At 37.5% G+C, this 17812-nt stretch overlaps 1 protein-coding gene across 37 annotated transcripts in view; it reads right to left on the bottom strand.

Moving 5' to 3' along the window:
* The window catches only part of ABI2 (abl interactor 2), a 68173-nt gene that overhangs the window by 15548 nt on the left and 34813 nt on the right, over window positions 1-17812 (bottom strand). For 6 of the 37 annotated variants that reach the window (XM_080669745.1, XM_080669754.1, XM_080669769.1 and 3 more), the window contains 4 exons: window positions 13904-14001; window positions 10545-10691; window positions 9722-9846; window positions 3711-3869 (listed from right to left, as the gene is read on the bottom strand). In XM_080669745.1, coding sequence (XP_080525871.1) covers window positions 3711-3869; window positions 9722-9846; window positions 10545-10691; window positions 13904-14001 — 529 coding nt within the window. Of the gene's footprint in view, window positions 1-3710; window positions 3870-8504; window positions 8688-9721; window positions 9847-10544; window positions 10692-13903; window positions 14002-17812 lie in introns of all 37 variants that reach the window. The other 31 variants (XM_080669746.1, XM_080669755.1, XM_080669768.1 and 28 more) reach the window with 7 other exon arrangements.

Raw genomic sequence — 17812 nt, 5'->3', positions numbered from 1 at the left:
CTGTTGTTTATAAGCTACCTAGTCTCTGGACTCTGTTACAGCTGCCTGAGACACTTAGCAAACTAGGCTTATCTATATAAATATGTGTGTACAAATAAGTATACATATTTATTCTTTTTAACACCATGGTGCTTCATATTTATATTTAAAGTGAAGTAAAAACTGTTAACTTGTGATTAGTCCTATCTGTTTCAATGACCCTACTTAATGCTGACAAGATGAGTGATAAATTGGTGCTGCTATTTCTTTGGCTGGATTAGATTAAGAAACAGTGAGAACCAAAGGGTTTCAGTTATGCCCTGAAAGTTACTTTCATCAACTTGTTTCTAAAATAATCTCATTAGGAAGTAATTATTGTGCTCCTACACCTAGACTCCAGACACTGGGTGTTCTGGATTTTAATTCCTATGTTATAATGCCCTTTCAAACGCAAACCAAACGTAGTAACAGTGATGCTAGAGTTACATCTCATAGAAAACCCCAGTGAATATTCACATGAAGCCCAGCCTGTCAGCTCACTTCCTCAGAAGCATGCATTCATGACAAGCCTCCAACTGCACACAAAAAAGCTCATATGACACATATCTGGGATCATTTTGTTAAATCAGGTTATTAGCTACTTGAAAAAGCACAACAAATTTTCTCATTTTAAGTATGAAAAAACAAGGACCACTGTAAGACCAGTGGAGTAATACGTGACACTTAAATAAGCTGAAGCAAATAAAATAAAGGAGCATCTAATAGCCTTAAACACTGGTTTGCAAGATATTAAGTCTTGCAAAAAAATGCTTTTCAATGAAGTTTTAGTAAAAAAATAAATAATTTTTTTTTCCATTTAGAAAAAGCACTGATTAGTCAGTTAGCAAAGCTCTAGCTACTCTCTGTAAATAGTTACCACACCATGGAGTAGAAAGGCAGAAATTAACACAGAGGAGGACAGGAAAATAACCAGCCAAGTAACTAAATTTCTCACACATTATGCTGAAGGCTCACAATCTCAATTCGCTGTATTTTCGTAAGCATAAAAAATACTTTCACTAACATCATTCCATCGAGTGAGGTATTCTTCTGCTTCAACGTATACTTTCAAGTATGTTAAAATCAGACTTATAAAGAAAAAAGTATTAAAATAAGTATTTAAAACATGTATAAATTTGTGCTTAAACAGCCTTCATATAACTTCCCCTACCATGTGCACAGCATGAAATACCCTTGCGTATAGTATACGTTCTGTGCATTATGCACAGTTGGTCCCAAGCTGTAAGAGGAAGCATCTTGGCTCCAGTACAGAACCAGCCCATTTTGGACTGACACTCTTTCAAACTGTTTCCAAAGATAAGGAAGGGAATAAGGGCCCTAAGCAATTGTTGTCTAGACTTCTAAGAGGACCAGGGAGACAGCTTACCTTCAGAACTATGAAATAACCCATATCTAACAAACTACAAGTTAAAAGTAAAAATGCATTTAGATACAAAATAGCTCCTATTCAAATATGGGTTTGGGACACTATGACTTAAAAGAATGGATGAAAAGACAGATTTGTCAAAATTAAGCTCAAAATGAGTTAAAAAGAATGGTGCAGCCAAAATCACTCAGTGTGATCAAAGCTAGCAGTAAGACAAATATATTTCAAGTAAGGCAGCTGGTAATCACACTACAGGGCACACTATAATTAGACAATAACTTTGGCATTGAATCTACAAGAGAGACCCAAACCAGTAAAGGGATTCAAATAAAGGAACAAGGACCCCATTCTACATTTAACAAGCAGTTACTGAGCACTATCCCAGGACATCTATAATAATAAAAGCTTAATATGCTAATTAGACTGGACAGCCTAACGTCCTTCCGGATGACCTTCCAGACCACCTTCCAGATGAAGCTGGAGCTGCAACAGCCAAGGCAAGCTGCTGCAGCTGCGAGGGCTGAGCCCCTTGCACAAATTTCATGGATCAGGCCTCTAGTCTATAATAATAAAAGCGTAATATGCTAATTAGACCTGACGTCCTTCCAGACAACCTTCCGGACGAAGCCAAGTCTGCGAGGGAAGCTCGGGTCCTGGGTGCCAGAGGGAAGCCGGTGCTGGCAGCCGGGGGAAGGAAGGCCTACGCTTGCACGAATTTCGTGCATCAGGCCTCTAGTAACTGTATAAAAGAATGGCAAGGTCTCAGGCTCTGATGCACTTTACATTACACGGTGGACATCTTCCTCCCAACAAAAGAGAACACAATGAGAGGGTAAGAGAAGGATTTTTTGTTTTGTTGTTTTTATTTTGATGTCAGAGAGGAAGAGAGAGGGAGAGATAGAAACATTAATGATGAGAGAGTATCATTGATTGGCTGCCTCCTGCATGCCCACCCTGAGGATCGAACCCAAAACCCAGGCAATCTGGCTTGATCGGGAATCGAACCATGACCTCCCGGTTCATAGGTCGACACTCAACCACTGAGCAACACCGGCCAGGCGAAGGAGTGTTTCTTAATCTAAAGGTAGGTAGCACAGTTAAAACAGAAAGGACACGGAATCAGACAACCTAAGTTCAAATCCTAACCTGACCATCACCTCAGTCTTAGTTTTCTCACCTGTAAAAATACAGATGAAAATGATCACATAATTATAAGAATCAAATGATAAGTATAAAGTATTACTTAAACTGCATTTATGAAGGGGGAGCATATATCTTCTACATGACTCCAAATGCAACAAGGTTTCACCAAAAGGTAGTAGCCACAGGAGACAGATTTCCACTCCATAAAATTTAGGCTATAATTTTAAATTCAGGGTTTATCAAACATGGAATGAACTGACTGGCCTCTTTTTTAAAAAATATATTTTTATTGATTTCATAGAGGAAGGGAGAGAGAGATAGAAACATCAATGATGAGAGAGAATCATTGATCGGCTGCCTCCTGCACACCCCCTACTTGGGGGATCGAGCCCGCAACCCGGGCATGTGCCCTTGACCAGAATCGAACCCGAGACCCTTCACTCCGCAGGCCGACACTCTATCCACTGAGCCAAACCAGCTAGAACCTGGCTAGCTTCTTGACAAAAATCCAGAAAAACATAGTAAGCTGACATACCATGTCCACAACAGTCATAAAGTCTAAGATGTGCTCTTACCCTCTCTGTAGAAGAAGCAAAAATTATTATATATATACTATTAAATACATGTGAGATTAAGTTTTCTGCATGCATGCAACTGAAAGGTGATTGTTGTATCTGAGTCAATCTGTCCAAGTCGGTTTTCCCATAGGTTTGGTAGGAGAATTGAATAAGACAGTACAACTCCCTCGCACAAAGCAGCTTCAAAAATGTCCCTTTTACTTTGCCACTTATAAACTCTGTCCATGTACACTCAATTTTCATTATTTGCTATTCATAGAGCAAGGATATCTGATTAAGTAGGAAGAAAATGTTGTTTACCACACTATTATTTTTAAAAGTAAATTAATCACTAGCACATTCAAAATGATTCTGTTCAAAAAAATTAAGTTCTACAACTTTATATGGAAACCATGTATTGAGTTAAAAAAAAAAAGAAATGGAAAATACAGTATTAGTAACTTTGTATTCAATCCTCCATTTATTCAAAAAACTAGTACTAACCACCTAGCATATGCTAATCATTTGTAACTAAAGGTTTTTTCTCTCTGTGACTGAAGATTTTTAACCAGGTATGTTCTATAATTTGCAAAAGAAAATCTAACCTGGATTCTGGCTATAGAAAGGTCCTCCATTCATCTGAGTCTGAAGGCTTGTTTGTGAGGTGATGGAAGGAGGGCGTCGATAGGGCAACGAGCCCCCTACTGTTGGGGGAGCATGGCGAGAGACAGGTCTGTTCATGCTGTAGAACTGAACAGGATGACCTGGAAAAGGGAGGAACGTAAATATGCCATTAAAAGAAAATTATCTCAGGCAATGAAATACTTCAGGTATGCTTGAATCTTAATAATATTATGGAAAATAAGAGTTAAGCTAATTAGTTATCTGACAAACAATGCAAGGTAACAGTCAGTGCTCAGCTGACATACCAAAGTGAAAAGACAGGAGAGTAGATTCATGATTAGGCTTGGAAAAGCTACATGTAAATAGATTATTTATTAATATTTTAATTGTAATAAATTAGTAATTGTAGAGGGTTTCAAAATCATCATAATTAACTACAATTTATGGCTCACTTCCTCGGCCCACCCCCCGCCCAAATCCACTAAAATACTGAAAATTAAAACTCAATAAAATAATAATGTCATTTGGAAAACAAAAAAAAATGTTTGACACACAGACTTATTCCAAAATAATAATAATAATAATAATAACTGTAAAGTAGCAAAGCAATTAAAGGGAAACAAAATATTTCTAGCAAAATGTCAATTGACATAATTAAATCAAACATCTTTATTCAATCTCTAAAACTAGATTATTCTGTTTTAACATTACAGTTTAAGAAATTTACAGTTATGAGAAAAAACTAAAAGCGAATCAAAATATCTTATTTTTAGTAACATCCCTGAACCTGTACATATTTTTTAGCAATTTTATTATATTTTGATCTCTGAGAGCACTTCAATAACTAATGCCAACTGAAGACAGTCTTTCCTAACCATCCAATTTTCTCATGCAAACCAGTTCCTAAATTTTGTCTTCACTCCCACTCAAAACCATTCGGCTGGGGGCCTCCTGGTCCAGACAGACAGACAAAGCACTCGAGCACCCGGAGAGGCCACTCCGGCAGGCAAGCGGCATGAGGGCCCTGCCAGATAGCTGTTGGTTCCAGTGTCATTCCAACACCCCAGGTGCAGGTTCATCTCCAGTCAGGGCACAAACAAGAAGCAACCAAGGAATGCATAAGTAAGTGGAATAGCAAATCGACGTTTCTCTCACTCTCCCCCCTCACTCTCTCTAAAAATAAAATTAGGGGAAAAAAGAAGAGAGAGAAGGGAAGGGGAGGGAGAAAAGGGAGAGGAGTGAAGTATAGGGGAAGAAAAGAGGAGGGAAGGAGAGAGGATAAGGGGAAGAGAAAGAAGGAGGGGAAAGGAAATGAAAAGGGCAAGAGAGGAAAGAAGGGAAAGTGAAAGGAGAAAAGAAAGAAAAAACACATTTTTTGATGTTATCCGTGACTGTAAAATGGTTTTACAGGACAAAAATCGGTCTTGAGGAACTCCATGAATTAATTTATCAAACCTGGACTCGCGGACTCATATGGAGACTATCACGAGTGCACTCAAGATCTGCTCTAACTTCCGTCCTCTGCACTGGGAGCAGCTCTCCTGCCATACCTCTCATCCCCTGAAAATGTACACCTTCGTCAGGCGGGCCTCTCAGCTGCTGAGCTGGTCACGGTGTGCAGTGGTGCCGAACTGGAGACACTGACAGGCGAGAGCCTCAGCAGCCTGGCAGCCCCGCGCCCCCGGACCTCACTTATTTCTAGCCGCAGCTCTAAACCAGCACCATTTCAAGAGACACTGGCAGAGCAGCGAGGCTCATTGGGGCCGAGGTTCACTGGGGCCGGGGCTGCCACAGGAGGGCGGCAGGCTGTGGGGCTGGAGCTGGGCTGGGTTAGGGAGCCTCATCTTTGGTTCTGCCAGGAACCAACAGCTCTTTTCCTGCGCCTCTGGGCTGTGCCCTCTCAGAGGCCACAGCGCTCTTTGCCTGATGGGCCTTTCTCATCCTCTTCGCCATGGGAAGGAGCTGTCCGCACCTCCCATAGTTCTTCTCCCATGTCTGGTCTGCCCTGTGTGTTCCTTTTTCTAGACCTCCCTCGCAGTCTGGGGAAAAGTGGTTGGCTCAGGGTTTGACAGAGGGAACACAAATAAATACCGTATTAATAATAATTTAAAAAAAGATTTGCTAAGCCACTTAATCTTTTTACATATGACAGTACTGAAACCTAAAAATCAATTCTATTGTATAAAAATCTTGAGTATGAAAGCTTAAACATAATCCACTGTCAACTCACTGTAATCATGATAAAAAACAAAAAATAAAAACTATTATTTAAAAGGTACATCTGTCATTGGAATCACCAGATATAAATACATTATTGGCATTTTAGTAGTTAATATGTAACAAACTAAAACAAGCCTAGGATCAAGTTAAACACATAGATAATTAACACCATTATAAATTTTATATAGTTAGATCCAGTCTAAAATCTCACATGTGGTAAGTCCTCTGTGACTCAGAGACACCAGATGAAAGAGACCATGCATACCATTAATAAGGCATTTACTTTGCTTTGGGTTAGTTACCATAATCCTAACTGTAAAACCTAAATGACCTCGATCTAGACCAGGGGTGGGCAAACTTTTTGACTCGAGGGCCACAATGGGTGCTTAAACTGGACCGGAGGGCCGGAACAAAAGCATGGATGGAGTGTTTGTGTGAACTAATATAAATTCAAAGTAAAGGAGCGGAGGGGAGAGCAAGAGAACCGGATAGAACAGCCGGATCCGGCCCGCGGGCCGTAGTTTGCCCATGGCTGATCTAGAAGAAAACAGGACAAAATCTTTATCCCATATGCAAGGTAAAGAGTTTGTAAATATGACACCAAAAGCACAATCCACAAAAGAAGTGAAATGAAGTGAAAACCTAAGCTCACACAAGTCTGTGTGTAAATGTTTATGGCAGTTTTAGTCATCATCACCCCAAACAGAAAGTAATCCAACTGTCCCTCAGATGGGAAAGGGACAGACAAATTGTGTGCATCCATACAGAACACTACTCAGTAATAAAAAGGAACAAGGTAATGAAACATCCAACAACAGGGATAAGTATCAAATGCAATGTGCCAAAAAGCCAGACCCCAAAAGGCTATAGACCATATGCTTCCATTTACAGTCCAGGGGTCCTCAAACTTTTTAAACGGGGGGCCAGTTCGCTGTCCCTCAGACCGTTGTGGGGCCGAACTATAGTTTAAAAAAAAAACTATGAACAAATTCCTATGCGCACTGCGGGCCCGGGACGAGTCGGCTGCTAAGCAGGACAGGCAGCGGCACCCGGCGGGCCGGATCAATGTCCTCGGCGGGCCGCATGTGGCCCGCGGGCCGTAGTTTGAGGACCCCTGAATTTTACATGATCTTCTTACAAAAGCAACACTTAGAGACAAAACAAAACAAAACAAAACAAAAAAAACAGGTCACCTGGCTGTTGGGGGCTTGGAGTGAAAGGGAGGACTGACTACCAAGGCACGGAGGAAACCAGAGGTGTTAACTGTTTCTACGTCCTGACGGCAGTTGTGGTTACATCAATGCATACAATTCAAAACTCGCAGAAAGACACATTAAAAAGGATAAATTTTACTGTACATAAACTATACCTTAATAAAAAGAAAAAAAAGTACTTGGGATTTGAAGACACAGTATAAAAAAAGATTTAATCTATATAAATTGTTATTGAGGCATTTACTATTTTGCTTTTTGTTTTAAAAAACCTGTAATTATGCACTCATACAACATGTTTATTCAGCGCAAACTATGAACCAGCACCTGTTATTACATTATAAAAATGTTGACTCCCAGGTGGGGTAATTTGTCCTTTCTGGGCCTGCAATGACTTGAGGATGTATTATTTACCCTTACTGATGCAGGGGCACAACAAAATTCCCACCGTGAACTCGCCAGTCCGGCCAAACGGAGCTGTCTGCAGCTGAGAGATCAGCCCATGTTTACATCTGCGTACTGTAGGAAGCTTTTCTTAAGAAGTGCTATTACCGAAGCTATCTCACAGAACACCTTCCAAAATCCATCTTAACGGAAGTGTCTTTTAACACATTGAAACATCTGCTCATAGCAGCAGAGCCAAATATATATTATATGAAGTTCTTGGCAAACTAAGGTGATATGTAGCCAAACACATACATTTTTATCATAGATAAGAACTTATTTACTAACCAGCATCACTATTATCTTTGCAAATATATTTTGTAGCAATTGAGCCCTTTTCTCCTTCCCCATCAGAAAACAGATTTTAAGTTATAATTTTAAAACACCAAAACACCAGTCAATCTTAAATAAGTAAACCTGAAATTCTTTAAAAGTGCATCTTCTATGTTTCCAATGCTGCTATAATAAGCAACAGATTCTGTTATAAAAGACTTATGAGACTTACAGCTATATCAAATATCTCCTATAAAATATACCTTAGAATTAGCCATAGATTTTTCTTTTTAATAACCTAACCTGTAACACAGTATTTCTAAATGACAACTTTCCAAAACTGTTTATAAAAGACATCTCCATAATAAATTCATAAACCTCTAGTAAATGAAATTCAAGCAATAAAAAAATTATATTTGTGCTGCTCTACTGGAAAAAATGTATGAGACTCTTTACCCTAATTTCCTTAGAATATTTTATTTTGGTCATGTGCCATTTTCTAGTTAGTAAATTATTCTTAAATATACAAAGCACAAACAAACAAAAATCACAAAGCCAGAGTTCCAGGTAATAAGAGAGCCAGATGACGACTGGATTTTGCCTGCCAAGGAATAAGCCAATACTCACCTGTAGGGGGAGTAGAAGAAACAACAGGGGGAGTTGGAGAAGCGAAGCCATCAGCAAGGGCCTGTGCACCCCCAGAAGCTGCGTCTGGGGCAGTGGAGGAAGGGACAGTAGCAGGAACACTAGGGGCAGGGGCAGATGCGGAAGTAGCAGGAAGGGGAGGAGTACCAGCAGAGCCAGCAGGGGCTGAGGGGAAAGAGGAGTAAGAGGCAGCATTAATGAGGCAATCCCATTAGGCAGGATGAGTAAAGGCATAAGAGAACTTAATGTTAGACATTCAGTGCTCAACACTAATCAAAGAGAAGAGGGTGTTAAAAAGCAAAAAGAATAAAGCTTATGTTAAAGGATTATCAGGTGTGCAGCAAATAATTCAAGACGCCAGGGTAATGCACAGTTTTTTTTAATTCATTAAGAAACAAGCATTCCTTTTTACCTGAAAGCCACTATTCTGCAAGAAAACTGTTCCCTTCCTATTGTAATCTTTAGCATAATATTCTATATGTGATATACAACACTAAATACTAAGAAACAACAGCATTCCAGTCTGAATTACCCAAATCAGAAAACAAACATATGTTCCAGACATAAATATCTTATCAGGTAAAAAAACCATTCAGAAAAACACAAATCTCTCTTTCCATGACTTTTTAAAAGGTAGTATCTATTGGTTATTAATAAGTTAAATTAGTAAATTAAATTATGTGATATTCTACCCCTAAGTCTTTTGTGTCATGCTTTTAAAACTAAATTTTAACTTTGGTGTCCTCAGATTAAATAAGCACATTTTTCTGTTTCAGAGAAAAGAGTGTAGCATTTCAGAGACTGTTAAGTTCCAACACTCCACTAAATTTAACTGTCAAAATTACTCTGATATTTGTCCAACCCTTGGTTATAAATATGATTTTTCACACTGAGTCCCCTGTGTCCCAAGGTATGCATTGCCATCACACAGCTGGAACTGAATGGAACCTGAAACCTCAAAGCACCCACGGAGCTTACAGCACCAACGACGTAAAACCGAAGTACAGAGAAGTGTGTGAGCATAAACTGGCAAATTACTTGGTTAAAAATAACAAATGCATAATAAGGATTTCCCAACATTTATGGAGTCCTAAAGGAAATATAAATCCTGATTATGAGAAAGCCCACTGTAATTAAATCAGAAATTGAATTCAAATTCAGGAGGGACAAGTGAAGATGAGGCACCATTCGTGTTTTACCTGGAAAGACACTGGGAGGAGAGGGAGTAGGAACAGCAATGGGAACGCCCACACTCCCACTTCCACTGTTCTCCCGGCTGCTGCTCCGGCTACTGGGGTGGCTTCCTCCACTGCTCCCACTGCTGCTAGAGAAACAGGAGCCACCGAGGCATGAGTGTTCATATGCAGTGAGGGGTCTCTAGCATCCCCAGCATTTTCTGATGAATATAGTAACAATAAAAATAATCCAAGCCTTCTACCTCAAATATGAATTTCTTAATTAGTAGAGGAAAAAGCAGAGTTCAAGAAACTTGTTTTGACCACCTTTTAGTAAGCATATATTAAAGAAAAAAATTTTTATAAACATAAATGATAAATGAGGGGGCTCAAAACATAAAAAAAGACTTTCTTTTACTACAGTTTACTGCCTGTCTGAAGAAACTTCTGAACAGACTATTTGATTAATTTTATTTGTAAAGTATCTTGATATACTATCCCATATTAATGTTTTACTGCATGTAGTTTTTCATCTGTAAAGTTCCACCAAAAAACAACTTGAAAATTCCCGTATCTGGTCCATCATTTTTTTAAGGTCAATTATAACTATTAATTTTGCAGAGAAGTTTGTACTTTAACATGTCTCCCCTCTCCCCCCTCCCCAATTTCCTGACTGCTCAAAGTTGCATCAGAACATGAGGAGAGAGAGGTGGAATTAGATGAGGTTTGGGAGAGCAGCGTGAGGAAAAGAACGTAGTGCTTGGAAAATGAGAGAGATTTAACTGAAGTTGTCTGCACAAATAATGGTGCTGTGACCGCCACATTTGCACTGAGGGAGAGAAAATACCTGTACGTTCGATTTCTCTGATTCACAGAAGCTGTCCTCACAGGGCTCTGCTGCGAGGGAGCCATGTTACGGGTTGGGCTAGGTACGTAATCATTGGGTACCACTGGGGGACGCACGGGCTCCAGTGTGCGATAGGGGGAGTGCCGCCTACGAAAAGAAGAGCGGATGTATTGTGTGATCAGCAAGTTCCGGCACAATCAATTCCAAGAGTTGCCAGTAGTGAAATACAATTTGTACTGAGAGGTAGAAAAATGTGTTTTTTACATAACCCAGGTACCAATTTCAGTCTTTCCTTAAGTATAATTTCTCCACCATTAGGGTTGTGATGGGTATTGTTATTTTTTAGTCTCCAACCTCATTTCCCTGTGCTAATGCAATTTTGTTCATTCATCCTCAGTGAGCACAAAGATTCTCCCACCGGATAAGCCAATGTTTCAGACTCTTCTTGGATTTTAGTACCATGTCCAAGTCTCCCAACTGCACTGCATGAATGCACCAATTATCTTCCTCACCCCTCTCTCCCTAACCAAAGATACTCAGAGACAGGCTCCAAACCCCACACTGAAGATCAGTAGCAACTATAACCCTCTATTTCCTTTTCTACACAGTGACTACATAGAAATTACACTATATCCATACACTAAAATAAACAATTTAATTTCATCTCCTTCCATTCTCACCTCACTTCCTCCTCTAACTTTCACCTTGATCTCTCTACCTCTGACCCTTCCTCAGAGTTTAACATTTAAAAGGAAGGGGGAAGGCAGAAAAAGGCCTAAATCTTTCTATCTTATTTACTCTGCACTATAAAGTACAAAACAAACTGGATTTTATTAACATATTACCCTTTTTTTTCCTTTATTAAGGTATTACATATGTGTCCTTAATTTCCTTTTAGAGGAAGAGAATGAAAAGAGTAAGAAAGGAAATACGGTTTCCAAATTATTTTTTGGTGTGTGTGTTAACATTTAGATATATTTTATTTTTCAATCACAGTTTACATTCAATATCATTTTATATTAGTTTCATGCATACAGAGTATGGTTTCCAAATTTTTTAAGGCAATGATAAATTCTCAACTAACATTTTGTAGATGAGATTCTGGTCTTTAAAAGAAAAAAACTGGACCTGGCCGGCGTGGCTCAGTGGTTGAGCGTCGACCTATGAACCAGGAGATCACGGTTCAATTCCCAGTCAGGGCATATGCCCGGGTTGTGGGCTCAATCCCCAGTGAGGCATGCAGGAGGCAGCTGATCAATGATTCTCTCTCATCATTGATCGAACTCTCTCCCTCCCCCTTCCTCTCTGAAATCAATAAAAAATATATATTTTTTAAAAGAATAAAGAGTGGGATCTCAAGATGTGAAAATTAAAAACTTTCTTTTCCTGAAATGATGTTGCTCGCTTAACTTCTGAATTTCTCAATTCTTGCCTCCCAAAGCTCCCAAGTTTCCTTTAAGTTCTGCTCTCCTGGGTCACTCACATCATGGTTCACCGATTGTGGATGAAATCACTTTGCAAGACCCCAGCCACTCCACTACCCTCAAAATCTCTTTGCATAAATACATATGTACATTTATAACTGAAAACAAATAAGGGGCACTAGATGAGATATTGGGTTAAAGAGGAGGGGAAGGAATGTCAGGATTTTGCACTGAAAATACTAAAAAGTTTAGGCATCTCTGAAACTGTGCATAAATATAAAAAACTGTAATAGAAAAGTGATTAATTTCCAAACATCTGATTTCCAGACAATTTTTCCCAGACGACCAAAATGTCGTCTCAAGCAAGAAAAAAAAAAAAACTTTGCTGATTGAGAAGTACACAGTGAAGGCAATGACAAAAACAAGGTCAAAAACAAGGGACAGAGGACAAAATGTGGTGGCTAGGCAGACTGCAAAACGGCCAGGCTGTGGCCAGCAACCAGCTTATGGTGCCCGGAGACTGAGGGTCCTGCAGAACCCTTGCTAACACACAAGCAAAACAAGTATTGGCATATGCGTAAATCGTCAAAATTTGAGAGCAACAGAAAATTTTCTTTCACTAGTGACTACAGTGGGTTACGTTGCTAATAATCTTGATTTAAAACCTAACAAAATCCATTAGGTATTATACATGATAGAACTGTAGATGTTCCACAGGAAAATAAAGCAAGTACTTCCTCTTGATTTGACTCTCTACTCTTACCTCTGCAAAATTACACTCTACCATGTCCTCTACATTCTAGCCTGAAGTGTAAATCTTATTTGATCTACTAGATTTGTTCCTCTCTAATCTAAGCAGAATTTTTTTTGTTTACCTAAATAAAATCCTATTCCTGGCTGGAATTCATCAGAATTTTTTTTATTTTTTTATTTTTTTATTTTTTTTTTTGTCTACCTAAATCCTATTCCTGGCTAAAATTCATTTTTATTCTTTTGTTTCCCACTGTACTAACTATAATTTCCAACATTATACTTCTTTATATCCCAATTCATCTTTGTCTTCTGATCCACATTGCTTGATTATGATTTTCTGTGTGTTTTTGGTTTTCATTTTATTTTAATTTTTTTTTTTTTTTTTTGGTGAGGGGGCCCAAAACAAGATTGTCAATTAAAAATGTTTAAGCATATATCATAAAGACAATGATTGTCAAAGCAATTTGTTTTTGTTTTATACATTTTTTTATAAATCCAATTCATGGTAGTGACTCTGAAAAATTGATAGATGACAAATATTACCCCCTTTTACAGATGAAAAAACTGAATTTACTAAGAGGCTGACGATATAAGACCACAGAGCAGCAGCAAGGCTGGATCACAATTTTGGTCATCTGACTTCTGAGGTGTATTATGCCTACCTGATCACAAATCTCCACGATAAACCAAGTTTTTATACTATGATGCTACAGAAGAAAAGAGTCAAGCTTTTCTATTAATTGACCATTTCTGCCAAAAGTCAAATCCAGAGCCCACTTCTGTGGGACCAAATTAAAGCTCAATATTCTCATAAATTGAGAATACAGAATTTTATAATCTACATAGTGCTCTTCAGCGGAGTAGTCTAAATAAGGATAGCCAACTATAATACAAGACTAAAGCTTTTATGAAAATAAGAATTAGAGTGCAATTTATAATAAGCCAGCAACTTTAGTTAGGATTTAATCTTAAATGTAAAATTCATTAGAAAAATAAAATTCTAACGAAAATCTTTTTAAAGTATTAAAATGTTTCCCCAAAAAAGGGAAAATTATTCACAAAAAGATAGTGCTAGGAAGGAAAATGTTCTCTTTTCAAATATTAAAAATTAAACATATGTAGTGTTTAGTTTTCCACAACACTACATGAAGTAGTTTTGTTATTACTTAGTTACATACTCACCCAAGTGTCCCTTTCCCTGACATAGGGGGGCTGGGAGGTTTCTGTGTTGGAGGTGTTGTACGTGGCAGCCCACCCATCTTCATATTCTGGGTACTCACCTAAAAAGTTTTGAGAAAAATTCAATGTGTATGCAGTGAAACAAAGTAGCATTTTTGGAAATAATGCTATGCTATTTAACAAAGAAGGGGAAGGTTTAAACAGGGAAAAAAATTAGAGGCCATGCATTTCAATTGCAATTTCTACTCCACTATTATTCTACAGTTGTACTCAAAGGACTCTTCCTAGTGTGAAATTTTCAAATGATTGCAAACTTGTATGCAAAGACTTTATTTGCCATTAGGCCATCACACCAACAGATCACTGGTTGGACCATTTGATACTACACTCAATTGAAATTAAATAGGATAACTATAAAAACTTCAGTTTTAATAAAGAATAAATTCAATCAGAAACAATGACAACCTTAAACAATTCCTTGTTTTTTAGATAGTAAGTATATCATACAAAACAAAATACACTTCTCAAATAAAATATACAACTATAGTTTTGATCCAGTAACTAGAGAATGCAAAATAAAGTTCAATTGCATGATATACAAATAAATTTTAGTTTTTTTAATAGTGGATCAGCCTTACAATTCGGATTTCTTTCAATTCTCTTATGAAGGAATCACCTACCTACACACTGCCAGAGTTAAGGCATGTTTCTAAACATCTGAAGTAGAAAGTTAGGGCTGAGCTATCCCCTTCAACTGTGAGCAGTACAGGGACCACAGGCAATGTCCTCGTTCCAGTGGGAATGAGGACCCACTCAGGCCCAAAATGAAGATTAATTCAGTCACGGCAAAGATGTGAGCAACATAGTCCTGAATCAGAGCTGGGGCCTGACTCCTCGCTATCCTATCCCCAACTGAAAATGCAAGTGTAGAAAAGTTGGGTAAGATGGGAACAATAGATAACACAAAAAGAGTATGTCAGCACCTACACAGGCAGCCCTAGAAATCTGGATGTTTTAAGGAGCTAAGAAAAGTCACTCTCAAATGTAACTCAAATGCAATCTCAAATTGTTTGAGATTTTTAATAGTGTAATGTTCACCATATAGGCTCATGCCTGACCCTACCTCAAGCCCCTGACATTTTGGATTGCTACACACTTCAAAAAAGGATCTTAACTTTTCTCATAATAATGTCTATAGTATTCAAATTATATGTGTAAAATGAAACTTCAAGACATTACACCACTGGAATCAGAATACTACATTTAAGTATGTAATTTCAAAAATAAATTTTAAGAAAATAAATCATAATTGTATACAGAGTACTGAGGCTATCAAAACTAAATGGAATTTTTTTAAATCCTAAAATACTACTTGTCATGTAAATAGGCAAGAAATAATATAAGAAGCAAACTCTTCAAATGAATAGCCCAGTGAACAAGTTGTGTGTGATGATAAAACAATCTTTAATGACAAATGATACCTTTGAAATGTCAGCATTTTTGAAGTGAAGCATTTATCAGTAATTCTTTTGTTGTTGCTTTTATACCATAAACACAAGACAAACTGGTTACCAAGTAGGAATAAAATAAAGATTAACTTATCCTTGTTCTCCCCATCATCAATAAGCAGAGGGTATACTAATCATATCTTAAAATGAAAATGCCAGAAGTTTGTTTGTTTTTTAAATCAATCCACATTTGGGGAAAATTTTAGAAGTAACATGACAAATAACTAATAGCTTTTAAAACTATAAATTTTAATTTATGACAAGATTTTTTTAAAGTAGTAACCAAAGTCCTTTAAGCTCAACCTTAAACAACACAGACCCCAAAGTTACTTTAAGTGATGAAGGAGAAGTAGGTGAACCAAATACTAAACTACAGCAATTTGCTATAAGGAAGGAAAAGGAGCAGGGATAGAAAAAGAGTAAAAGAAAATTTTATTCTATACATGGAAGAGTTAAAATACATGAAATCAGCTTTCCAGCACTGATTTAAGGTTTTGGTATGTAAGGTGTTTTCATTTAAATTGCAGTATCTTCTTTAGGTCTTTTACTCCACCCCCCAAAATATAAAATAAACAATATATAAATTAAAATCTGGTGGAAATTTCTATGAATAAAACTTGGTACATTTTATGATCCGTAGAATCATCATGTTTGTTGTATTTGTTTGGATTATGAGGTTTGGATGAGTAACTTAAATCACTAAGAAATCAGAGTCCCTATGGAATGTTGAAAAAAATCTATAATTTATACTTCACTGATCCTGTACTACCCTTACATTAAACAAAAAGAGTTTTTCACTATTTTGTGTTCCAAAGGTTTATAAATTAAACTCTACAACTTGTGTTCCTCAGTCAACTGAAGAAAAAACAATTAACCCAAATTACAGATGAAAAGAACCTTTAAACACTATCAGAAGACCCTGATAGCCGCAGTAATCTTGAGGAAGAACACCACAGTTGGAGGGATCACAATACCAGCTATCCACTATATTACAAAGCCACTGTAATCAAAACAGCCTGGTACTGGCACAAGAACAGGCATATAGAACAATGAAACAGAAGAGAGATCCCAGAATTTGATAAAGGAGACAAGAGCATACAATGTAATAAAAACAGTCTCTCAACAAATGATTTTGGGAAAATTGGACAGGTACATGCAAAATAATGAAACTAAACCACCAACTTAAACTCAAAATGGATTACTTAAATGTAAGTCACAAAACTATACAAATCCTAGAAGAAAACATAGGCAGTAAAACCTCAGACATTTCATGTAGCAGAATTTTCGCTGATACATGTCCTAGACCTAGGGCAAAAGAAACAAAGGAAAAAATAAGCAAATGGGATTATATCAAAATAAAGTTTCTCCATAGCGAAAGAAACCATCCACAAAATGAAAAAGAAATCCACTGTATAGGAAAACATTTGCCAATGATAATCCAATAAGGGTTTCATTTCCAAAATATGTAAAGAACACATACAACTCAACAAAAGAAAGAAACAATCCAAAATGGGCAAACAACTTGAATAGACACTTCTCCAAAGAGGACATACAGATGGCCAAGAGACATGAAAAAATGCTCAACATTACTAATCACACAAACTAAAATGACAAGGAGATAACACCTCACACCTGCCAGAATGGCTACCATCAATATATCAACAAACAAGTGCTGGCAAGGATACGGTGAAAGGGAACCCTAGTGCACTGCTGGTGGAAATGCAGACTGGTGTAGCCATTACAGAAAACAGTATGGCGTTTCCTTAAAAAATTAAATATGGAACTCCCCTTTGACCCAGCAATCCCACTTCTAGGAATCTACCCAAAGAATCCAGAAACACCAATCAGAAAGAATATATGCACCTCCCTGTTCACAGCAGTGTTATTTACGATAATTAAGATCTGGAAACAACCCACGTACCCATCAACAGCTGAGTGGATAAAACAGCTGTGGTACATTTACACAATGAAATACTATGCAGCTATAAAAAAGGATCTCTTACCCTTTGAGTCATCATGGATGGACCTGGAGATTTTTATACTAAGTGAAACAAGGCAGTCAGAGAAAGACAAGTTTCACATGATCTCATTTATACATGGAATCTAATAAACAAAATAAACCAACAAATAGGTCCAGAGACATGGAAGCATAGAACAGACCAACAGATCTCAGGGTTGAGGCAGGGAGAGATTAAAATATATATATATTTATATTTATATTTATATTTATATTTATATTTATATTTATATTTATATTTATATATATACCTCCATATAGCCATGGATATAGACCATACTGTGGTGAAGGCCTGAGGTAGGGCAGGAGCTGGATGTAGGTGGGAAAAATGTTGGATATCTGTAATAACCTCAACAATAAAAATAAATTTAAAAAAACCCACCAGAA

The sequence above is a fragment of the Plecotus auritus genome (genome assembly GCF_963455305.1).
Source record: "Plecotus auritus genome assembly, chromosome: 5".
Classification (NCBI taxonomy): Eukaryota; Metazoa; Chordata; class Mammalia; order Chiroptera; family Vespertilionidae; genus Plecotus; species Plecotus auritus.
This window is presented reverse-complemented; position numbering and strand designations above follow the sequence as displayed.